The following is a 25,324-nucleotide window of genomic DNA, read 5'->3' as shown; positions in this document are numbered from 1 at the left end:
AGCTTTGGGTAATTGAGGGAGGCAGGGGTGGCACTTTAGGTGGCAGGGGTTGGATATCGGTATGGAGAAAGAGATTATATTTTGGTCGGTCCATACTCGAGGCTGATTGGAGGTGACCGCAACTTTGTAATTGAGATCAGCTATCCATCCTAGAATACAGCATTTCACATGTGTTGGTCAGAGGCTACGCTGAGAGAAGCCTAGAGTATCGAGAGAACTAGCTAAGAATATAGCATTATTGTTAGACCCGTCCAGGAGACCGAAGTTGACGTCACCAAGGAGGATTGTTTTGGGCAAGCTTTTGGTGGCTAAGTGGAGGTGCAAGATTTCTTCTTCAAAAACGAGAGACGGGCCAGGGGGTCGATAGACCTGGTGGACTGTTGTGGTGCTGTTGGAGAGCGTTTGTTTAGTAGTTAGGAGATTACACATGGAGGTAGAGGAACTACTGGTGTCTGTGATAGGTAGGGAGGCTTTGGCTTTGAGAGCGACCCCTCCTCCTCTTGTGTCTATTCTATCCTTAGGGTAGATGGTGTAGTTTGAGGGTAAGGCCAAGGATAGCGCTGGGCCAGAAGCCTCATATAGCCATGATTCAGAGATTACTAGTAGATATAAATAATTGGATATGATCAGATCGGCGATGTCAAGGAGGGGTGCTTGCAGTAATCTAGCATTAATTAATGCTCCTTTACGATATTCTTTCTGGAAGCTACTGGGTAGCTTGCTGACTATGGCCTGAGCAAAAGTGGGGGTTTCAGGCTCGCCACTAGAAAGTGCCGGAGGGGTAGCTAGAATAGTGTGTGGTATAGCACTGGTATTCCCAAGTGAAGTGCTTCCTTTAGAGGTGACTGATATAACCTCTGCAATCTTCGGCAATGTGATTCCTGGAGAGGTTAATGCCAAGGCACTTGCCACTTCAGGTAGTGTGCTAACTGGGCCAGGAAAGCACATTGTGCTTGGTATCAGTCTCTGGTTAGGGGTGGAGGTGGGATTGAACGTCGTAGAGTCCGGCTTGCAGTTGTTCACTCATGCATTGCAAGGACCAAAGTGGAGGTTTTGCTCATTTCGTTTTATTTTATTTTTTACGGCTTGCGCTTCATTCCGTTTCCTTTCTACTCCACTTTCAGCTGATCTGGTTTTGTTATATGAAACTCTTTTCTTATTCTTCTTTCTGTTTGTGTTCCTCTGTTATTAACATGCTGCCTTCCCCCCCCCCACTCTTCAGACATTCTCTAATGTTCCATATTCTTTCTTTTCTCATGAAGATATATGAACAGTTATAGATAAAAACGAACAAACAGTTGTGTGGTGCAGCAATGTAAAAAGGTTCCTTGTTTTTTAAATGTATTCTAATACAATTTCCATGCACGTGAGGCATAATGTGCCTCTTTAGTCTGACCTGTTTCTTTTGACTTCATATGCATGCCTTCTCTTTGGATAACTCTGAAGTTCTTTATCTTACTCTATGCTTTCATCTATCGGGCTGCTCTGAGGTTGTTTTCAGGTATAGTGTCTATTGGTCTCAGCATGTCCATGCTACTTCGCTCACTTGTCTATCATCTGTCGAATCGCATCTTCATTTGTGACGTGTGCAACATCCTAGGCCGATGGACCCCAGTTCTCATATGGGTGATGATCATTCAGATTGTTACTGTTGCTTTGAATTCAGTGTCACCAGCGTTTTAACAGTTTTGCCTTTTCTTTTACAGGCGATGAGACCTACCAGGACATTTTCCGGGATTTTTCCCACATGGCGTCTAACAACCCTGAAAAATTAAACCGTTTCCAGCCATCGGACTCGCCGAAGTCCTGAAGGATGTCGAGGAGAGATGTGTACCCTTCCCTGCCCCCTATCTCCGCTGCTTCCAGAGTAAAGTGCCTGGCTGTTTTACCAGCCCTGGGCACATTAGATAATATACGAAAGTCTGGGACTGCTAGCCCTGATGCTAATGTGACAACATGGAACCATGGTTTTTCATTGGAAGAAATGCATTGCGATGCCCCAGACTTGATGCATACCTCAGCACTCCTGCACTCTAAGAAAGTGCCCCATTGCATCAAGTATATGTTGTCGCTGCTTATTTTGACTATTCACATCTTCACCTGGATCCCTATGTTTTACCCTAATGGGAGGAAAGAAGGATGTGCAGGCGTCTTGCAGCCAACTCCAATCGGTGCGAGTGTCGGGCCACTTAATGTGGTCCAATTCTGACTCCAAAATGCATTGGACATAACAAGAGGACCAAATAATATCCTTAAATTGTTTCGGTATCTGTATCTCAACAATACAGGTTGACAGCGTTTGGATATCTGGGTAGCCTCCTCAATCAACAGATAACAAATTCAGTTTATTTGACAGCATGCAATTCAAGCACCAAACACTAATGTCCTTCTCAGAATGTAGGGTCTGTAAAATATAATTGGGTCTCAACACATATGTAAATAAATGAGTATGCACAGTACACAGTCTGTAGTGTATTGTCACTCAATAGTGGTCACTAAGGACTAAGCACCTGGCTAATTCATCCTACATTTCTCACGTGGATAGGGCTTTCTTCACTGTTGCCATCTTTTACTCCCATATTCAATCCATATTCTACACAGTAAACTTTTATGAATATGATCTCGCTGTTGTGATTTTGCAAAAGGAAGTCTACTTGGGTATTCAAATGCATGTCACTTGATGCTGGCTATTAGACCTCATAGAAGATTGGCTGAAATGTGTATCGGTAATTGTTTACCTATGTCTGAGATGGAACAAAAGATAAATTATATTTACTTTGTTATAGCAAACATTATTCATATGCTGGTTTTATGTACACAAATAGCATTGCACATTCTTAGACGTTCATACTTTTGCACAGCATGCTATTAAGTAATTTGCTTTAACCAGGTAACACAAGTACTCGGGTTCCTGTGTTACTGCTGTAGCATATCATTTTTATAATTATTTTAGACAATCTGTAATCTTATTTTTTAAGTCTCCATTTGTGTAATATGTTTTCTGTCCCTTTTGGTAAATTTGTTTTCCGAACAGATTTGTTTTTATTTTGAATTACTTTTTTAAATGACATATTGCATTAATCGTTGCAAAGAGCCTTGAATAATACCATGGGGAGTGTATAGTGCAGGACATTTTTTGTCATGACTAGTCACTGCTGAGAAGAAGCTATATCGAATGTTTCACTTTGCATATTAGGATCTCTTTGCACTTAATAGGGTTGTAATTCAAATTAAATTGAAGCAACCGTCTTGAATCCTTAGAACTACAACATGTTAAGCTGTCATGGGTTGGAAGTGTGTTCTTTATGCAGTGTGGTTTCTGTCCCATACATAGAGCGAATGCTGAGGTTGCATGCTGTTTAGGGGTGCAGTATTTTGAAATCAGCTGTGTTGCACGAAAACCGTGTACAGTAACGTTTGCACATTTGCGTCACAAATAGGTTTTAAAACCCATCAATCAATGAGTTTTTTTACAATCTTATTTTCAGGATGGAATCCCCAAGCAAACTTGTTAAACCTATCCAGATATCATTTATGTTTTTTTTTGTGCTTTGACATTTGCATCAGTGTTTGTATGTTCACTCTCCACAAATGATTAATTTATATTGTTCACATAGACTGCATTCTGTTTGTGATGACAGCGAATGCATTTCATGATGCAATGATTTGCCCAGTATGCTTGCAGAAAAGATTGTGGACAGACACCTCTGAGACTAACAGATATTCCCATCATCCGTATTCCTATTTCGAGAACAGCTGAAGCATTTATGAAATTATCACGCATGAGGTTATCTCCAAACACCCAAAATGTAAGAAGTATTTCTCCATAGACATTTGTGAAAGACACAGGAAACCAACAATCTGGCCCACCGATTCTTTAGCATGTACTCCGTCCGGTATTAATGCCATATCTGTTGTCTAAGGGGGGGATAGGGTGTAGGCTTTTGGTCATTTTCAGAATTACCAAAATATGCAAGTCCTCTCCTTTTATATTTGTGCATTTCCCATGCATATACATTGAGGATATCCGGAATACCTAACTGGATTTCATTATTCAATGATTTTGTTAAGCCCTGTCCTACCATCCATAACTGTATTTTTTCCTTCTACAGAGGAAGGCTGTCTGAACCATGTCTGCTTCTCCGTATTGTTTATTTTCACAACTCTTTTACATATGGTGAATTTTTCCATCCTTGTCAAGTTCCAAAGATTTAGCATTGAGCATGATTGTCTTAATGTTGGGTCCTCTTGCTTGCAGAACTGATGACATAACCTGACTTCTGAAGTTCTTGCTTGCCATACACATGCCCAAAGGTCCTTGGCATTGACTTGCAAGTACATTATACATTTATTTTTTTAAATCTCCTGTATGACCCAAACTATCTTGACATATTTTGTCCTATTTATTCAGCTTTGGCTGTAAAATCTCACAGTAACCAACTGGGCTAGCTGAACATTAGAGCCTTCACTAACTTTTAGAGAAAAGGTGTTGGGGCTGCCTGTCGATTTCATAACTGAATGTGATGGTATAGAAATGGTGCTATTCTGCTGGACATGGTCCCATTTCTTGAAGCTGTCCAATTTCCTGTAAAGGTACCAGAGCATGCTTGGAGTCTGTGAGCCTTATACGTGGTGCTAGCTCGAACACTACTACCTTTGATGTATCGAATTGCATTTGTAACAGATTGAGATCTATTTCTACTGTCCAGATTTCTGGAACCTGGTAGCTCCTTCTGGTTGTTGTAAGACCCAGGTTTGATAACAAAATGTGAAGAGTTACCAGTTCAGGTATGCTTGCCACTCATCCCTTCCTCCTCCACTATTGGTAGCCCAGTGAAAACAGTAGCAATGAATTTCCAAACTGTTAGCTCTGCTACAAAGGAGGGTGGGCTTGCTACAAATCGCAGTAAATTTTACCCAGGCCAGTATATTTGAAATCCCTTTAACATGTTGTCAGAGATGGAATGTGAAGGGGACATTTGTCTGTCATTTCATGAGCATAATAGAATGTGCGGTATTGCAGATGGTCCTTCAGCCTTCAAGCATCATCTTTTTGCTATACAATACTATGCCTGTTCGGTTGATGGAGAGCCTGCAGGTCTAGCCGCATACCTTGTCGGTCCGCCTCTAAGGCATTCATTGTTGTGGCAAGAAACCTCATTGAAGCAGAACTTTGTGTTGTCAGTCATGCAGAATACATTACCCAGATTATCCTAACTGTGATGCACTCTATTTTGGAGTTCGACCCATCTTACCCAGTGGTCTAAACTGCTTCTTCATTCCCCTTTTCACACAGGAGACTAATTCTCACGCTATTGCTGCACCTTAAGGTATGTGGGCTTTCTGATGAGATTCAGTAAAGTGCTAATGATCAACCTTTTGAGACCGATAAAGTAATTTGAGTTCCAATGATTTTGAAATGCTTGTTTGGGCAGCAGAACACTGGCAAATTGCCATCTCATAATTCAGGGGTTATTTATTCACCTGTCCAAGTGGACAGCATTTACGTGATTCACACAAAACCGTCCAGTCTTTTTAGGATAAATATTGGGGGGAAAACGCCTCCAAACTTCATTGTAACTTTGTGCAGGCAGCCCACATGCTTGGCTATACTAAACTTCAACAGCTGGCGCATAAGTGTATGGTGCTGAAGGAGAGTGCCGTACTCACCTATGATAATTATTCAATAGGAAAGGCCCTTCTTATTCTTCCTTCATCTTTCACACATAGCATGACAGTGCTCTTAGAGCAATGTAGTTACACCTTGATTAAAAAAAAGTATACATCAAAGGGGATGTACAATTTACCCTACCTACGCCAAAAGATAGAGGTGGTTGCTGGATGCTTTCTGCTAAGAAGCAAACTAGTGTTTAATTTTCATCTTGGGAAAGGGTTGTAGGTATTTGTGGATAGTCTCACTGGGAAGTGCATTCCCTCCTCATAAGTCAGTAGTTACTTTGCGTTCCATAGCTGCTTATATTTTTGAGTGGATTGAAGGACCAACTATACCATTCCTGAGGTGTTCAAAATCGTCTAACTTATTGTTTATGGTGCTACACACCAACATTTGTCTTGGCTTTCAATTGCCATTGTGTCATTTCTGGCACATCACAGACCACAGACCAGTCACATTCTTACATTGTGAACGTTTAACTGAAGGACAACCTGCTGCAGAGTTTCCTAGTCATCTCATCTCTTGAAAAGTAATAGTTTGAGTAAAACCAGTTTGTTGTTGGCCTAAAGCATTGCCTGCTGCTGTTAATGTACTTGTTACTTTGAAAACATGTTTTGGTAACTACAAGACTATACCAGTAACTTTCATTGTAGACTGTACAACTCGTGGGGTATTCTCTTCATGCTAAAGCATGGATGCAATGGTTCTGTGAGTAAACTTAGACACACAATCTTCTTGTCAACAGAACCTCTTGCTCGGGTCAGTATCCTGGGGTTCTCCACATGTTGTGCATTATGACGCCCATGACCACTCACCGTTGACTATACATGTTAAGGCTGATAGTACTTTTAGTCCAAAACACTGGACAAGCCAAAGGTTGCAGCCCCCTGCTCTAGCTAGTTGAATAACTGTCAACTCGATTGACTTTTCAATGCAGACCAGGTGCCATAATGATGCAGAGCAGAAAGACTGTATGAGTGACGTCTCTATTCCAGACCTGTGATGTGCAACACTGGCTCTCATCTCAATCATAGATACTTCAGTAGAAGAGATGTTGGATAAAGCACATCTTCTGTTCATTTAGTCTTCTATACAAGGGGATTTCGTTATACTTTCTGTCCATTGTGATACTTCTCCGCTCCCTGCACAAGCATCAATTTGCTCTTGATAGTTTTGCTGCTGTTTTAGGTGCTTTATATTGTAAAACTTGAATAGACTGCTCTCTTGTAGTCTTGTGGCTAGCTCATGCACCTCAAATGATATCGTTTCTAGTGGAGGACATTTCCCTTAGATGAACCTGGACAAAAAACTACAGTTGCTCCTATGTGCAAAGTGTGACTTCTCAGCAGTGGCGTCACTAGGGTTGGTGACCTCTTATGCAGTAAATCATGGTGTCACCCCTTCCTGACTTCCTCCGACTCCTCCTGTACCACACCATACAGACTCCTTAGTAGTGTTTGTAAATTTAGGCTCTAAATTTACGAAGGACATAAGAAGAAAACAAAAGCATTTGAGAACCATATCAAATTCTTTTTTTTAATTTTAACATTAAACCTTAGTTACATGAGATGGGTTTCTGTATTGGGTTTGCACAATCAGTAACTCACTGCTCAGATAATATACAACTTACATTGAATCTCAACTGAATCAGAACTTTTCTTACCTGGCCTTAACGCCTGCAAACTTGTGAATCATTTCATCAAAATCAACGCCTTTCGCCATATCACTTTCAATTGATAATATCGCAAGATCTGAAAGCCTTAACTGTCCCATGGTAGGTCACAAATAGTTCAAGTTTCAGCTTTGAAAAAGTCCTCTCCCATGAAGCCACCGATACACAGATTGTAAGAAATAATTGTAGGCTTAGTGAGAGTATGGGGAAGAGATTCTAGGTAGGCCCATGACTGGTCATTGGCTTCTTCGAGATCAATATCTGCTGCTTTCAGGTGCCTTCTCAGCCTTGGTATTTCTATTAAAAGCTCACTCTTGGATAACTCATTATAGAAAGTGGTCCATTTTGGAATGGACACCAGTACCTCATCTTCAGTGGCAGATATGAGACGTTTGCCTTGAACAGCCTCAAACATGGCTTCTACTTCCTTTATGGCTTTTTTATCTGATCTACAGTTCTATGTATTACCCTCTTGTTTTCTTCTTGAGTGAGTCCAGTGTGTCTCGATTGCTCCCTTGCCATCCTCTTCTTGAACCTGGATCTTCTCTCTACTGAACGTCCATATTGGTCTAATTTTAAAAGCGTCTGTTCAATTGCATGCTCCATTAGGTGACTGCACTTCTCATGCAGAAAGTCTTAGCGTTTCTAGCTTTGTCACCACCTTGTCAATAGGTAAACCCTTAGTCTGCAGGTACTATATTGTAAGATTAACTTCCTCAAGTACATCGCACCAAACGTAAAGGTAGCACAGAAATGTGAAATTCCAGATAGCAGACCTTTTGCTATACCTTGTATCCACATTTTTTTGAGGATCACATAGAGCTTCAATCACTGCCACACATTCATCAAACATTTCTTTTACTGGCTTAACTGCAGCACTATGAGCACTCCAGCGTGGTGTTGATAGCCGTTTCACTGACATTCCATTGTGTTCAATTAAAACATCCCATTGATGAGTGGAAACAGCAAAGAAGGAAAACATTGTGTTAAGAGTTCCAAAAAATGTCACGCATGATGAATTTTCAGCAAAATTGACTGCACAAGTGAAGTGAATGGTACAGGCATCAATTCCAAATAACTTTCTTGTTCTTTCTTTTGAGAATGGCTTGTACACCTCCATGGATTCCAGCCATGATGGCAGCATTATTGTAACCTTGAGCGCAGCACATAATTATGTCAAGTCCATCACTTTCCAAACTTTTAAGAATGTCCTAACTGAGGCCTGCAGCTTTTCCCCCCTCCCTTTTAAAGGGAAAAATCCTAGAAAAATCTCTCACTTCAACTTCAGCCCCTTCACATGATTTCCCAGGACTTTTATAAACTCATTCTGAGTTTTTGCTGCAAGATAAGATACTGATGCTTTAAGTTTACATGTGGTCCGCTTTAATCTCATTAGGTGCTCTTTAAGTACTGGATCATATTTTGAATGCATCTCAACCATCTCAACAAAGTTCCCTTTATTCAATGAAGATGCATCTTCCTTGTGGCCACGGAATGCCAGATCCTGCTTGCTAAGAAACAATGTGATATCAAGTAACCCGTGCAAGACGTCCCTCCACTTTTTCTTCTCCGTATCCATCAAAGAAATACTTTCACTGTCATTTGTTTGGTGCAGCCTAAATCCTGCTGCCAAGGTTTTCCATTTTTCAAGGCAATGTCCGTGCTCTTCGGATGTCTCGTGATTATGTACTTTTGGGCTCAGTTTCCACCACATCTAAAACCCAGTCACAAACTTTGATGTCATATCTATAGCATTAACGGCAAAGAGTCGGCAGCAAAAGCAGTATAATGTCCTGCTGACGAGTGAGTAAGCCATCCATGACCGCAGCATTTTCTTGCCATTTGGCATCACCTTGTAAAACCACTCTTTTGATAGTTGGCGCACATCTCCTTCTGCATCTTGCCTTGTCAAAACACTGAAAGGCCCGTCTTGTTTCCGAAAAGAAGCACTTACTCTTTTGATGGTTTCAACCCAAAAATAATCTGATACTGGTATATTCCAGAAAGAAGCATCATTTTAGAATGCTTAAAAGTTCTCCTGAACTTTGCTCGCCATCTCATTTACATTATCGTAGCTGGAGTGAATTTCAGTACTCTCTTCTGATTCAAATTCGGCCATTTCCATTCCTTGCGTTACTGAAGAATGCATGCTCGCATCAAAAGAATCAGCTTTATCAATTGGAGACTGAGGAACAGTGTCTTTTGATGAACCCTGGCCATATGGTCTCTTGACATATTGAACCAGTGATTCATTTCTTTTCTTTTTTGCTTTTCTTTGCTGGTTTCCACTTGGCCTCTTTGCTGTATGCATTCCATGTGGCACGATAGAATACCGTTCAACAATAGAATTATATATTTCTAAATTTCTTAAATGTAACATTTCTTAATTTATTTGAATTCTAGCAACATTTATTTGAAAATCTTTCTACATAGAATTACATTAATCTTGATATTCTTTGTCCTTGTTCATGAATACTGCCGTAAAATCTCTAGTATAATGTGCAGCCTGGTTTTTTAGAACACTTTCAGGAAAACACTTAACTTACATTTTATCTAATGTCCCTGCCTTTTATCATAGAAGGGCATCTGCTATTAAACGCGCCAGACTCCCAGTGGCTGCATGGGTCTGCGGCCGCAGTGACTCCTGGCTCCCAAATGCTGGCTTCCCGGCACAGGACGGATTGCACGCACAAGGTCCCTGCCCCTTGAACACAGCTTCAGAACATAAAAAATATGCACAGTCCGCACTTTGTATCCCAATGAATAGTCGCAGTGAAGGAGGGGAGGAACCAAGTGTAGCAAAATAACAGGGGTTAAGATGAGGAGCAGAAATAGTATTATATGGGGTGTCCCGGCAAACAGTCAGCAGGTGTTGGCTTCAGTTTTTCTGTTTTCCTATGAATTTCTGTGTGTCGTCAACAATAAAGCCATTCCACCTAATGCCACAAACTTTGAAAGAATTCACTACATTTTGTATGCACCATACCACTTGAATGTCGAGGCGAATCGTTGTTTCGTTTTGGGGATATGTAGCTTTCCCAAAATTGACTGAAACCTACGGATTGTTTTTAAAGGGGGTATTTAGTTGAGTATTGTGTGCAAGCTCGAACAACTCAGGGGAAAGGGAAACACTGATTCAGGGCTTGCAGCCAAAGGCTGGATTAGATGGGGCATTGGGCCCCGACCAGTGGCGTCACTAGGGTTGGTGTTACCAGATGTCCCTTTTATAATTAATGCGCACAGCGCACCTCCACTTTTAACGACCTTGAATGGGTAAAAATTGTGCGCAATGCACATTATACTTGAGATTTTACGGTAAATATTTATTTTTATAAACTCGTTTTTTTTTAGGTAGGATTAGTATAAATGCCTTTCATTTAGAAAAAGAAAAATGGAACTTACCTTGTAAGCAGTGTTCTGTTCCGTCTTCCACGCCAAATTATGAAAGTGACTGGCTGCGCACTAGCTTTTGTGTAAGTGCGCATGCGCTGTGCTATTTACAGCACGGGCGCAGGCGGCACGTGTGTGTTCCTGCTGCGGGAGGCTGCTGCAACATCATCTGATATTGATAGACACGCATTGTTCCATATTTATTAACTAAAAACGTTTTTGTGTTTACAACTAACATAACACAGATATTTTGTAATAATACATTTCTGCCCCTGGGCTAAAACACTGCACAACAAGTGACATAGACAGTCGATATCACCCCCTGTAATGGTATAACCCAGTGCGGTCCGCACCCCCCTAATGATGCCACTGCTTCTGAGAAGAGTGCCTACAGCACTATCTCTACTAATAGTCATCTTGGCAGTTGTTGACTGTTATGGGAAAATTAGTCATTGATTTATGTTCACTCTGGATGAACATCCTACTTCAAAAATTATCCAGCCACGTGTCGTGCACTTGTCTAGCAGAGTGTTCAGTCCATTTAGCTCTGGGATGATGTAAGCGCCTAATGTTGTGGACTGCAAAGCGATCTGGTATTGAAAAAGGCCTTAAAGTCATGGCTTCTGCAGATTCAGACAAGCAGCATTGTTCGTAACTAAAAAGGTTTCTTTAAGTGAAGGTTTTGTATCAAGCTACCAAACCTTGCCGTTTGCAAAAAGCACATTAAGAAGCAAATGACTTTTGCGAACAAGATGTGTTATATGCAGTTTCCTTCCTTCCATCCTGCACCGTTGGCTGTTGGGAAAGTGCCAACACCAGCAGTGTTGCGATCCCACCTGCACATACAATGGCAACTGTTCCTACATTTGACTTCAGAGTTTGCTTTCTTAAAGTATGTTTTCTAAATCCTTTATTCAAAGCCAAAACTTTATAATGCTCTGTGCTGACGCCTTCAATGGCCTTGCTCAGATCATCAACTTTTTATCAGTTAGAAGGTTCGATTTAAAGCTATGTTTTCTAAATGTATGGTCTAACATCTGTATGATAAATGTCCCTCTGAGATGACTTTTGGAGGTGGCTTTTTTAATCTTGCAAGATGCCTTTGTTCTGTCTGGTTAGGAACATACAGGGTACTTATAAGTGCTGGCTCATTTACATCTCGATCCCAATACTTAAAGCAAATGCCTTTATAGGAACAAATGTAAATGCTGTGAGTGTTCAGGTTCCATCCGGCTGTCCCACAATGGATTTCCGATGTCCCAATACAGCTGCTATGGCCCCAGGGGCAGCACAAGACTTATCTAGGAGTGATTGTTGAATGTAGACAAGTTGGTATATGCTAGTCAGCAGAGGGCACACTGACAGGGCAAATAGAAGTATCATGCTCTGGCTAAAATCCCTCTCTATAATGCGTGGTGACTAGAATGTAGTGGTCATTTTAAGTCACCTGCTTGAAACGTTAGAAATTAAGCAATTCAGCCATTTCAACTCCTGCACCCACATATGATTGGTTGACGGAGGTCCATTGGGACAGTGTGGTTCCTTTGCTATCATGGGAGTAGGTGCTGTGCATTTTGCTCTGCTGAGGGCACTGATTATCGTTTATCGTGGTTTCTAGCTTTCGATTCAGCATTGATTTAACCGCATACAAAGACCGGTCTATGACCAAAATTGATGGCCAAATCCTTAATGTAACATTTACCACAGTATTTTTAACAAAGTCCTGCATTTCATAGAACCCACTCTGCGTTCAATCCCTGTAGTACATTGGCTCATTAGTTATAAACTGTTTTCTGAAATCAACTAAAATAAGGTGGTTTGCTTCTAGTGCAAATGGGCTTTCCGACTGCAGTTCCTATGATACAAATCACGAGTCAAGTCAGATTGGTCTCAAATGTAGACACCAAAAGGTACTCCAGCAAGTCCACCAATGGCGTTGAAGCCCTTCTAACCACCAGGGCTAATATTGTGACATTGGGGTTCCGTCAAAAGCTTGGAGATCCGAGGAAGCAGTGCTTTGGGGTTATTGGACAAATGACTAAAGAAGTGTAAAAGAAGCTTGGTGTACTCCAGGGAGCCATGCCTTTTGTGAAGTGTCTAGAAGTATGTGTCCATGTTAGACAAGGTTACAGCAGACTTGGAGAACTAGGGCAGATGGAGCAATCTGTTGTGTTTTGTAATAAGAGACAACTCAAACATTTCTAAGGCACGTCCCTCCGAAATTGTTTAAAATGCCTTTTGATATCTAGATAACCAGGCAAATAGGATGTATCTTAGATCAAAGGTGCAGAGTTTGATCAACTATGGCATTATCTTCTATATAATACATGATTTACAGGCTACAGCTATTAAGGCAGCTAAATAAACTATCCCATAGAGGTAGGAAGGAGATACAATGTGTTAGGTCTGCAATACTGTGTCAACAACGTAAAGGGCGGGCATATTTTGCATTTGCCTATAATCTTAAGGTACATTAATGGTTATTTTGGTTGTATACATCCAGTGGTCTCCAAACTTAACTTCAAGGCCATAACTGGGGAGCATGGAGCCCCAGATACACATCATTGCTTCCCAACAATGACTGAAGCAGTACAGATGTGCCCAAGGGCCCTATGCAAATGATCTTTAGAATGGCCTCTTCAAATGCAAACATTTTTATGATTTTGGCTTGTGCTTGGACTCACTGGCTGAAGTTGCAACATTGTTGCATCCTGTTATGGTGGACATTCTGTGCCAAACAGATCTAACATTAAATGCAGAGACACCGGCATGCCCTGTTATGGTGGACAAGTGGACAACCTTTGTCAAACAGACCCTCCATTGAATATTTGGGTGGCTAATAAGAACCATCAAACTCTTTATCATGAATATGACTCTGTTGGGCCTGAAGACAAAAGCAGTCAGACTGAACGAATTAAACTTAATATTGTTTATCCGCCAACATCATCCCTCCCTGAACGCACCCTATGCACCTGGAGTTGTGGTTGGGCAAGCCCTTGTTGGGCAGGCGACAGCTGATGCTGATTTAGGACTGGCCACATTATGTAGCGATTCTTGTTTTCGCACCAAGCTTATTTCTAGCCCATTTAGAAGTGTAAGCCTCACTAAGTCTCAGATGCCATTTATTGCAGAGAAGTAATTGAGAGAGCTAGCCTTGGATCCAAGGAATCTTATTATTACCAATGTTATGCCATCCATGAGGCCTGAACCTAGAGATGCCCTTAGGAACAAGGTTTTGGCTTGGTTGCAACAAAGATCGGGACATGGGATTGGTAGAAGGCTGTAGTTTGAGGTCCTGCATAGGATTAAGTTGGACGAATGGTTTACACAAGCCAACAGGGATTGTATAATTATTGGTTGTGGCCTTAGTAACCTTCCATCTTTTCTGGTACATTGTAACCATTTCTCTAACATTTCATCTGATCTTAAACTGATAGTTGACCGTGGATAAATAAATGTTCTTGGTATGATCCTGATTAACTGTTGTTGTTCTGTTTGTCTTGTTTAAGCGCCTTCATGCCTCAGGGCCCTTGTTTCACGCTATACTGAATAAATGTTTTTTAGTGATCGGACAACTTCATGTCATTTTGTTTTAATTTCAGACCACGTATTTAGTTTGTTTATTGTGTTATGTTATTGTAAGGTCTGAAATTCGTATGTTTACATTAGATCTGGTTTGAGAGTTGGTTTATCATATTCAGGGTCTTCCTGATCTTGCACATTATCACTGTATTTGTCATTTCTTTTACATGGAGGTTATTTGACATGACATTTTTTAGGCTGATACTATTCCTTTTGGTAATAGACTGCATTCCCACTTGTTCCTCCCTGGCACACTTGTTATATGTAATGTCTGTTTTAGCACATCACTTTTACCACCCTAGTGCCGCCGAATTACATCATCCTTGAGCAGATGAGCAATGAGTTCAAGGTCTCTTGAGTCAGGCAGCTTTTTGTTTTCAATGAGGTAACCACAATGGAGTGCAATTGTCCTTGTTGAAGGTCTGATCACTTTTCTCATAGGTATTGTGACACTTTGATTCCCATGTGAACATACCGTCATGCTACCATAGTGAATAGTTCTGTGCAGATGCTTTTACACCCAGCCTTGTTTTCCACATTTTGACTCTGGGAAAGTCAGTGTAAAGTTTAGTATTCAGTTGTAAAATTTAAGACATTAAGCTTTAGAAGGCAGCAATGGTTTAAAAGTCTTAAAAATGCCTAGTCTGGTTGAGAATAAGGCATAGACGAATTTGAGTGGATGGAAGAGGTGGTGTATAGGGGGTTGCTGGTGTAGCACATTTACTAGCAGTCAGGAAAACGATTTAAAAGGGGGATCTGTTCAGCTTTACTCATTGCAAATGGAAAGGTCAGGTACTGTCTTAAGTTGCCTAGTTTTTAGGAAACTTCCTGATGCGCGATTTCCAATCTGAGAAGAAGTCCCTTGCTTGTGAATACATCATTCCGTTCTCCACTTTTTAGGTGTTCTAGCTGTGTACATCGTGTTCCAGTATACATTACTTATAAAGGCATTCAAACCATTACTTCAAACTTAAATTGCAAAAAGAAAAATTAACAATTGAAAAAAGCGGTTTACTTGTTATGGAAGGGCAAGTGAGCTGGCAATGCAGACTAGAAGATGAGCTGCAAAGCATGGATTAGTACTGTTATGGCGCCCGCCTCTCTATTAGTGCTTCGTGCGTAGGCATGTAATTAACTTTGCCAAGCATTAGTTAAGGCACACTTATTGACACTGCCCCCTCTTTGTCCATCAAGACGTTCACCCTTGCCGTCCCCGCATTACTCTATTCCCCCAAACTCCCACAGTGAAAACCAAACCATAACACGGTTCATGTCTGTTTTACTGCAAGAGCAGCATGTAGGCTGAATGCAAACAGTAGTAAACTATGTGACTCTTCTGCAGAGGTAATGTTCCAACTCCAACCTGATCGATTTGCCTTGTATATAGCGGTGTGCTATTATATCCTTCTATTTCAAAGTGTCATAATACCCTGACACTCAGATTTAAAATGTATACAAAATAATCCTTCTGAACCTATTCCTTTGCTAGGCTAACATTTATTTTTGTCTGCTAGCTTTCGAGGACACACATGACCTTTCTTCCAGTACATCTGAGAGCAGATACTTAATTTGACAAGGAGACTAAACAATGCTATATTAGTCCGTCCTCTATTCATTAAGTATGTCCTTACCTGTTTTTTAAACTGCATTTAACGGAAATGTGTAGTGGTATGTAGTTGATTTGATTTCAGCATGGACTGGGTCGTTACCAGTGCTTCCACACAAAAGCTAGATTAAATGCTGCCTCTTCAATGTGCTAAAACTGCTGGTACAGTATAGTATTTGAGGCTATATTAGGAGAAGGGGGATAAAGGCTGATAAAAGATTGGCACAGACAAGGTGCCTTTGTCTCTTTCAAAGCTGTGTGAACTCTCAGCTTAGAATGAGTTCTTTCAGGCATTATTAAGCACAATTTTCTATACATGTAAATCATGCATATATTGTTTACAATAGAGGTGGGATACTGTTTTGTGCGTTCCACTGTACTGAACAGTTCTTAACCCAACACCTTAACGGAGCCTAGTTACCAGTCTTTTTGACTACTGTGTCATGAAATAGGAAATTATGAAATGACCAAAGATTAGTCAATAGAAACCTGTTATTCTTCCATCCATATTTCTCACTTTCCCTCCTAATTTGTTTTGGAGCCAGCTCCTTCAGCACAGCATGCCCAACCCCCCCAACCCCCCCGACACATGACACAGCATACAGGTATAGAAATTTTAATTTGTAATTCAGAACTCTTGGAATGCGATCTTCATCTTCCGCGTAGGTACCGTGCTGTTCTATGTATAATTGGACGATCTGCCCGTTTCCTCTTTAATATTCTGATCTCTAAATGCTGTTTAGGAAAGTCCTGAACATCAGTGAGGGAGGGCTGCGATTTTATTCCAGGTAATTCTAAATCTTGGAAAAATCAATGGCTTATAGGACCCATTCTAGATTTCATTTCTAAATCTCTTCTTGATGTTGGAAAATTTCAGCATGGTAAAGATTCCAGACCTTTTGGAGAGCGACTAGTTGGTGCTACTTGATCAACAGAGTGTTTACTTTGAAATCCCAATCAGGAAAGCACATAAACGCTTTCTGCGATGTACAATGGGAGTTCAACGGCTTCAGGACAAATTTCGTCCCCTAAGTCTCAGCGATACCCAGTTATTATTATTGTGATGTTTGAGCACAAACCTACTTTTGAGAACCAACGGAGCGCATTACAGAGATATACAACAATACACATACACAACAGAGCGCTTTGCAAAGCTAACAGTACAGATATACAGAGGGGGCGGGTTAGGATACAGACGGGCACATAAGTGGGGGGGTACAGCTGTACAGGGTGGTGGGGAGGAGAGGAGCAGACAGTGTCTAAAGTGTTAGGTGGTGGGTGGGGGGGGTGATGTGATGGCATAGTTGTGGAGGAGAGACTGCCGAGTCTGATTCTGATGGGGGGGAGGTTCTATAGTATTGGGGCGTAGGGTGGTCCTTTACTTTTTGCAGCGGCTGATTTCAAGTCTGCTCGTATCCCAGCTTCTTGTGGTGTGCTGTCTGCCGAAGATGCAGTTTTTCCGCGAGGTAGCCTATGTCCTATTTCAGGCAATTTATTTGTAGCCATAGCTGAACTATTGGGTGATCAAAACCCCCTTCCAGGATGTTTCCTCTGAGTAGCTTTGCAACACAGTTCAGTATAACATTTTCAGTTAACCAGATGAATCCCAACCTGTCTCCTATGCAGAGGAGTAATTTCATTGGGGCAATTCTCAACACTTCATTGCAGATACCGTTGAAGCTATGAAGGGGCTTAAAGACCAATTCAGGAGACCTCATATTTGCAAAAACTCCACCAGAGTGGGTAAGGGGAAGAACAACCTTCCTGCTGATAGATGTGGAAAAAGGAACTGAGGAAGATGGTGCTGACAACATCAGGAAATTATGCTGCTAACATCACGTCTGGCTCAAAGCTGAAACCCTTTCTGTTCCTAAAGGGGATTTCAAATATGAGGTATGTGTGGGAGGAATCATTGCATTAAACAGAAAAAACGTTAAGTCCATATATTCCTATTGATCATATGTAGAACATCTACTCATGAGAGCCACCTTGAGTCGATACCCTCAGATTTCTTTAACAACATATACCTGCATGTTTGTTTAGGGCGCCCAGTGAGGCATTCTGCAGGTGCATGGCTTGGTTATCTCAGCAGTAGACGGAGCACATAAATTGGTCACAACTGAAGGCCATCATTTTGATCATGAAGGCTTTTCTTCCCATTCTGCTGGTCAAGGTTGTTAAAGTACACAAATATAACCATACTGGAGTATTTTTTTGAACACTCAGGAACCTTAGCTGTGGGCAAATGCAAAAGAACTCCTGTTTTAATACTGGTGTTGGACAGTTTCTTTAGGGAGCTTCCTTTGAGGAAGAACAAGTAGAAAAGGTTGTCTCTTCATCCCGATCTCCCTTGAAAGCATAGTTCCCAAACAACTAAGTTTTGCTCAAGATAGGATTTCTGGGCCCACCGTTCATATTGTGTGCACAGAATGGAAGGATTTGCTGTGAAATCGTACAAAGGAAATTGATGCATTTATGGCGTTGGAGTGTCATCCCTTTTTGCTGCATCCATATACAATGCCATTCCCTTATTGTCATTTTTGCACAGAACTAGCATCAAGAGTGTTTCATGTAAACAATGTCTGCCACATATCTCGAGCTATCTTAATGGAGGTAAGAATGTTTAAGAATGTTTTCTCTTTCGAGAATATAGCAATCAAGTGCCACTTTGGCGGTTTGCTTACTCTTTATCCCCCTTTCAGAAATCCTCCATCCTAAATGGGATTTGATCTGGGTTCTAGATTACTTAATTGGAAAACCGTTCAATCCTACAGCTTCCCGCAACCATGAGCACCTCTTCAGGAAAACTACATTATTTGTTTTCACTTCAGAAAGGGGGATGAGCGAGTTGGCGGTTCTCTCCTGTAAAGAGTCCTAAATGGTTTTCCATGAAGGTAGAATGGATTCAAGGGATTTCGCTCCTTCGTTCCTGAAGTTCTGTCCAACTTCTTGCTGAACCAGAAAATGTACATACATTTTGGTAAGGATACTCCACGTAAGTCTCCAGCAAGAGAGGCTCTGTACCACTTTGATGTGGACAGAACTTGAAAAATGTATTTGGACATGCAACCTTTTACATGAGTCGGTCTGTTTGCACTCTAGGTTGGATTTCACTGAGGATCAACATAACATTGTGTAAAGGTACCCCCTTTGCTTAGTATTACAGTTTCTCAGGAACTTCATTCTCATCCCACCACATCTAAGGCAGCATCAGTAGCTTTCCAAATGCACATGCTCTTTTGGAGATCTCTAGGACGGCAATGTGAGCTTCTCCTCGTGTGTTCTCTGAGCACGATTTCCTGGGGTTTTCCTCCACATTGGATGCTTCGTTTGGCCAGGGGGTCCTGCGTAACCTTTTCAATTGAACTCAACTTGCATATGCTGTCAACTCCACCCTAGAAAACCGTTTCGCTGTGTAACATGTCCTCACAAGTTGGGAAGGAGGGAGAACAATATGAACGTTAAGGGTACCTAAACATTCTTTGCCGTAGTGATTCAGGTACTCTTAGTCCATAGTTCTCTGGACTTAGTCCATAGTTCTCTGGACTTCAAAACACCTACCCAACCATTACTTTGCGTTTATGCCAGTGCTATTGTACGACTGTGTGAGAACTTCCACTTGGACTGCTTGGGATGGTTAAAGTGTGGTATCTGGGCTTGTGGAACAGGGTTCACGTACCGCAGGTGCTAACCTCTCATTCTTTAGCTGCGTTCCTTTCCAAGTGCCTAAGTTGACCGAATAAGCTATGCCCAGCCTTAAAGTACTCAGTGATTGACTACTTTGAATTGTTTTAAAGATCATTTACCTTGCCTGTCAAGGGAATTTGTAATGGAAACTAAAGAAGATAAAATACTTGGACCAATAAGTTTGGACTTAAGTTTGCTTGTGAACTGCAAAAAGTTTCCCTATTCGGTATACCGATCTTGCACTGCTTATCATTAGTCTCTGTTAATATCTTGAAGCCATCCTGGTTTGTGTTTATAAGCAATTCTTTTTTAGCCACATTGGGACTTATTTACAAATGCCTGTGACTATCGTAGGGTACTTCAATTTGGGGGTAAGCTTGTTTCACCCTCATTCATAACGAATATTTGATTTAAGTTTCCTTTGGAAATTCACAATGAAGTAGGTGATTGTCTGAACAAGAGGCTGTGTGAATTGGTGCCTTACACCTGCGTATGTTATGTCCTCATTGGTCATTTTACATATCCATAATATAGCCAAGGAATTATTTCAAAGAAAATGATTAACATGTTGCCTCACTCGGAAGAAATAGGTTGCCTGTCCACAGCACATACTCCAGTTCCTAGAAGAGGATGTATATCATAGGACAAGTAACATTTCTGTTATTGTTGTCTTGTGATGCCATACGTTTTCAGATTGTCCACAAAATTACATATTTTGTATTCATGTGTTGTGGTGCATTTGATATGTACAACATGTCAAATGAGACATAGGCTGCAGGTCCTGCCCAGAGACGTATGCCTGGCTGCTGACTTGATGCTTAAAATCTCCTCATGTAGGTATGTGTACCTAGGTTTTATAAATTGCAAAATTCATACAGTATTTTTTTTTCTAATGGATTCCGTCCTCCCATGGATTTCTCATCCACAGTATTCTATTTCCAGCGCAGCTGATCTTCTGAAACCTTTCCGCCAACAGGGAGTGCGCTGTGGCTTCGCCCACCTCCTCAGTGCACCCTGCATCGGCAATGTCAGGGTCAGTATTTATCGAGGTACTGTGCCCCATGACCTCGTTTTCTTTTTGCCATGCACTCTGTTTGCTTCAGGAGTACCACTAAGATTTGTTTAAAATGCCAAATCGCGCAAAGTCCTAGGGCTTCAATCCCTGTTTGGATTGCGGTTCACAAATGCTGATTTCTTACCCCCATACGATCAGCCTTTAGTTGAGGGAAAACAACAACCCCAATGACTTTTGGCTTGTCAATGCATCCAAAGGTTCTCCAGGAATAGTCACCAAAACGCTTCACCTTTTTCCACTTGGAAAATGATAAGTGTTCACGTTTGAGGTCGCATGGCATGGAGTAAATGTCGAAAGACTGGTCCCTGGACCAAAGGAAAAAGAAAGAAGCACTGCAAGATATCCGCTTCCTGAGCAGTACCTCAGCATCAGTATCCTTCCTCATCAAAGAAGAGTTGTCTCAACCCCAGGGACAACTCTGAAGCAGTTCTGCAGGTACCATTTCACACCCAGTCCTCCACCCTGGATGAAAGGCTCTAGTAAAAGCGGCTTTGGTCTCTGTGGTTCACCCAACAGGACCCACTGCACTTTGGCAAGCCAGTGGGGATCCATTGAAGGACAGCGACTTAATGCCTAAAAGCCCAGCCCTAACTCCTACAGAAGGCCTGTTGCTGCTCCATCACGTTCCGCTTTGGGCGTCTGCAGTACGTTCCACTCCCTATGCGGGCATTGATGTAGAAGGTGGGAGAAATAGTTGATGAGAAGGTTGATCCTATACCTTTTGTGATGGAACTCCTCTGCCCTAGAGAAGTGAGGGACTTTCCAGAGGAGTTCTGTGGTCATGGGCAAGGTCTGTTGGGGCTGGCTTCCAACTTACACGAGGCCAGTGGTCTGGGTACATCCTCAGGAATTGGGCATTTCACCAACTTCGTTTTAGTGGCTGGTAGACAAAAGTGGTGGAAACTCTGGGCTGGTCAGCCCCTTCGAGGCCAACATTTCTGTTTGCACTTATGGACATTCTAGATTAAGGTTCTCAGAAGGAGATCTTACTACATTTTAACCCGGCAGTAGAAGCTCCAGTACTGGAAACCTGGGAAAAGCCTACATCCATCTCTGCAGTTGGCTGAGACCTGGCAAAGTAATACTATCTAGTACCTTCAGACCCAGCCTTTCTGCTCACCCACACCTATCCAGAGGGCTTGGTAGTGCGGGCTGTGACTACCAACTGAAAGACCTCCAGGTTTCCATCTCTGTCTGCAGAGAGAGGGGGCAAGAGGTTGGATGCATGGCAGAAGGTGGTTTTCAGTGTTGCCCTTAGAGCTGTAAATGCTTCCTGTGCCCTGGCTACATTTTCATTTGGCCTCTGGTTAGATGTTGATAGTGCAGCTGAACACCTATCTGAGTGCTTTGTTGCCTTAGTCCAGGATGGCAAAGAAGCAACCTGACAGATTTCACAGTCCAAACTGGACACGGCTTACTGTGTGGGATGAGCAATGGCTATGCGCACCGTAGTGAGGAGACACTCCTGGATGAGGACCTACGGTTTCGCACAGGAATAGTCACCAAACTGCTTCACCTTTTTACACCTTCTACTTTCTGGTGGTTCCCGATGCCGGACTGCACATAAGGTTAATTCAGTGCCCCCTTCAATCCCCTCTTGCCAATCGTCTGTTTCAAACATGAAACATGTCAGACCTTTTACAGGCCTTGCTTGGTGTTCCCTGCAAGACATTCTGTTGAAAGGGTTGTTACTTCGGCAACCATGGCCTCAGCCGATGGTGGTCAGTGATGCATTCTTGTTAAATCTGACAATGAGTGGACTGCGGTCTCACTATGGGTCTCGGAGCAACTTCAACTTGCTGGAATTGAAGGTGATCAGGTTAGCCCTGGTTGTGTTCCTCCCTTCTGTGAAAGGCAAGTGCGTACTGGTACTGACGGACATTACAGTAGCTATGCACTACCTCAACAATTTGTGATGTGGGGATCACTGCCTCTGTTCAAAGAAATAATGCAACTGTCGTTCTGGACTCTGGAGAACAATGTATTTCTGATAGTGGCTTATCTTCCTGGAACAAAGAATTTCATCGCGGATGCCTTGATCAGGCAAGCTTTGGCCTCCCATGAGTGGGAGCTCTGTCAGCAAGTTCTGGAGGAGGTCTTCTCTTGTTGGTGGACTCCTCAGGCGGACCTTTTCACTTACATTCTCTACAGGAAGTGTGATGAGTTCTGCTCCAGGGAATTTCCTTGACAGGGACCTCCTGTCATTCTGCCGGTTCTCGGGAGAATGCACCTGTTTGGGTCCACATTGATTTTGATTGCTCTGGACTGAGCTCGGAGAACGTGGTTCCCAGAGCTGCTGGACATCCCCATCTTCCCATCTCTGGCGCCTTCTGCAGAGAGTGGATCTTCTCTCCCAAGTCGGAGGGGTGAGCCCTCTATTCAAACCTCAAGAAACTGAACCTTCATGCTTGGCTCCTGAAATACAGGGAGGCAGACTTGTTGGCCAACGTCCTGGATGTGCTTCTCTCAGCTGTGAGGCACACCACAAAGTCTATTCATGCCTGCAGAGGACATACATTCTCAGCTTTGTGCCAGGAGAGGTTTTTTAGACCCTTTCACCTGTACCGCAGCCTCGGTTTTAGATTTCTTTTTACTTTCCTTGGCCCGGGTAGACCTGTAGATCAGCACTGCAAAATGGGTATCTAACTACAATCACCATTTTGAAAAGGACTTCTGAGGAAGGCTTATTTTTTCACAATTCACAACTAAAAGATGTTTTGCTGGGAATGTGTAATCAGTTTCCACCATGCCAGTTTGTGGTTCCAGTGTTGGATTTAAATTTAGTGTAAACATTCCTTATGGGTATTCTGTTTTAGCCCTATCATTCATGTTGCCTTAGATTGCTCATCCGTAACGTTATTTTCCTGGTGACCATCACTTTGACGAGACTGGTTTTCTCCAAAGAGACAATGACATATTGAGATCGAAACCTTCGTTCCACCTGAAGGTGGTCTTAGACTTTAATATCTCTCATCTTTCTGTGTTTTTTCCTCTTCTTCACCCTTCCAAGGCAGAAGAGCAATTCCATTGTCTGGATCTGTTGCAGGATCTCAGGTACTACATTGCTTGGACGAGGGACGTTAGGATAGATGTCCAGCTCTTTGTGGGCTACAGGGGTTCCTGTGCTGGCAGGACTGTGTGACCAAGCAGACCCTTTCAAGGTGGATAATTCTCTGCATCTCGGAATTGTATGATCCTATGTTCTGGCAAGAACCTTTGCCATAAAGATGGGGTCCCTGTCTTGGACATTTGCTAAGCTGTTACAGGGGCTTATTTGTGCACGTTTGCCAAACATTACTGCTTTTACTCCCTTTTGAGGCGGGGCGGCTGCTTTGGAAGTGCAATCAAGAGCATTTTTGTTTAGTTGGTCTCCTCTTACACTCCTCCAGATCTACATACTGCACTGGGAGCCTATTATAGATGAGGAATCTGTGGGAGGAAGGAATTCAGTAAAATAACAAATTAGTTAACTCTCTGAAACATTCTTTCTGATAGATGTTTCTGCCATGGATTCCTCATCGCCCTCCCTCAACCTGCATCTCTGGATGGAATAGTTAGTATACCTTCATAAGGTCTTTGGCCCCTCAGAGTTCTAGGGGGAAATGCGGAACTGAGGTCATGGGGCACACTTCCTCGATATATATTGGCCCTGATGTCCTTTCTTGCCCATTGTGCGTAGAGGAGGTGGGTGAAGCCGATGCAGAGCCTCTCTGTTCCCCGGGGTGGCACAAAAGCTTCTGTAGAGCAACTGCATTCAGGCATCCATTGTAGAAACAGTCATCAGAAAGAACGTTATTGGAAGGTAAGTAATTTGTTCTTTGGAGCTTGGTGTGTGCTGCTAGTCCATCGGAGCACTTTGCAAATGTGCCCCTTTCTTCCTAACGGAAATCTGAATGCAGTGTGTGCTTTTCTGAATTATGTTTATTAAATGGTATTGGAGGTGGATTTGTTTGAATACTTTTAATGACTTGTGCAGATAACATCTCCTAACTTGCAGTATCTTGCTAGCAGTCTTCTTACAAAAAGATTTGTTCTTGTGGTCTGACCTTACAAGTGCGTTCAATGCGTAGTAGGTTGCAGATTCTTGTATATTGCAGCAAGATTTTCTTTAAAAAAAGGTACCAAGCACTCCATATAATAAGCATTTTAAGTATAACATTGGAATTTGAACAATCTTGAATCTGTTTATCTGTTTTCTTCCCCATTACACCTCAATGTTGTTTTGCAACCATCCGCCTATGTACTTAGTTTTCTCCTCCCATGGAGAAATGTAACATTAGCGTGGGAAATGGATTGGTGTAGATAATCTTACACTATCCCTGTGTGGCTACATCTTCTCACCTGAACTTAAACTTGAATACCCCTGACTTTGATATAGTTGGTGGTAAGAGAAAGTTGGATATGGATTTATGAATAAAAAGTCCAGGATTAGAAAAGGGCTGTTAGAGACGTCCTTGAGCAACCTGGTCACTTTCCTGAGATTCAAAGGTTGCTAAAAGTTGAAATGGTGATCTCTAATCTGAGTCTTTGCGCACATTGCACTCCAAGTATTAGTTATTCTTGGCAGGTGCTTACATGGCTCTCTTGCGTGTCCTCCCCCTTTCACATAATTATCAATTGTAAAACCTATCTAGAACT

General features: G+C 42.1%; 1 protein-coding gene and 1 pseudogene across 2 annotated transcripts in view; one reads left to right on the top strand and one right to left on the bottom strand.

Annotated features, from left to right (window-relative positions):
- Positions 1–3,033, top strand: part of ACAP2 (ArfGAP with coiled-coil, ankyrin repeat and PH domains 2) — a 1,585,345-nt gene extending 1,582,312 nt beyond the window's left edge. Inside the window, exon 23 of one of the 2 annotated variants that reach the window (XM_069618585.1) lies at positions 1,707–3,033. In XM_069618585.1, the coding sequence (XP_069474686.1) occupies positions 1,707–1,810 (104 nt within the window). In that variant the 3' untranslated portion in view covers positions 1,811–3,033. The remainder of the gene's footprint in view (positions 1–1,706) is intronic. The other variant, XM_069618583.1, reaches the window with a different exon arrangement.
- Positions 3,034–8,410: 5,377 nt separating this feature from the next.
- On the bottom strand, positions 8,411–9,342 carry LOC138492943 (uncharacterized; annotated as a pseudogene).
- Positions 9,343–25,324: the final 15,982 nt, after the last annotated feature.

The sequence above is a fragment of the Ambystoma mexicanum genome, chromosome 10 (genome assembly GCF_040938575.1).
Source record: "Ambystoma mexicanum isolate Mex_15411 chromosome 10, UKY_AmexF1_1, whole genome shotgun sequence".
In the NCBI taxonomy this organism is placed as follows: Eukaryota; Metazoa; Chordata; class Amphibia; order Caudata; family Ambystomatidae; genus Ambystoma; species Ambystoma mexicanum.
Note: the sequence above shows the minus strand (reverse complement) of the source record. Positions and strands in the feature narration are given on the sequence as shown.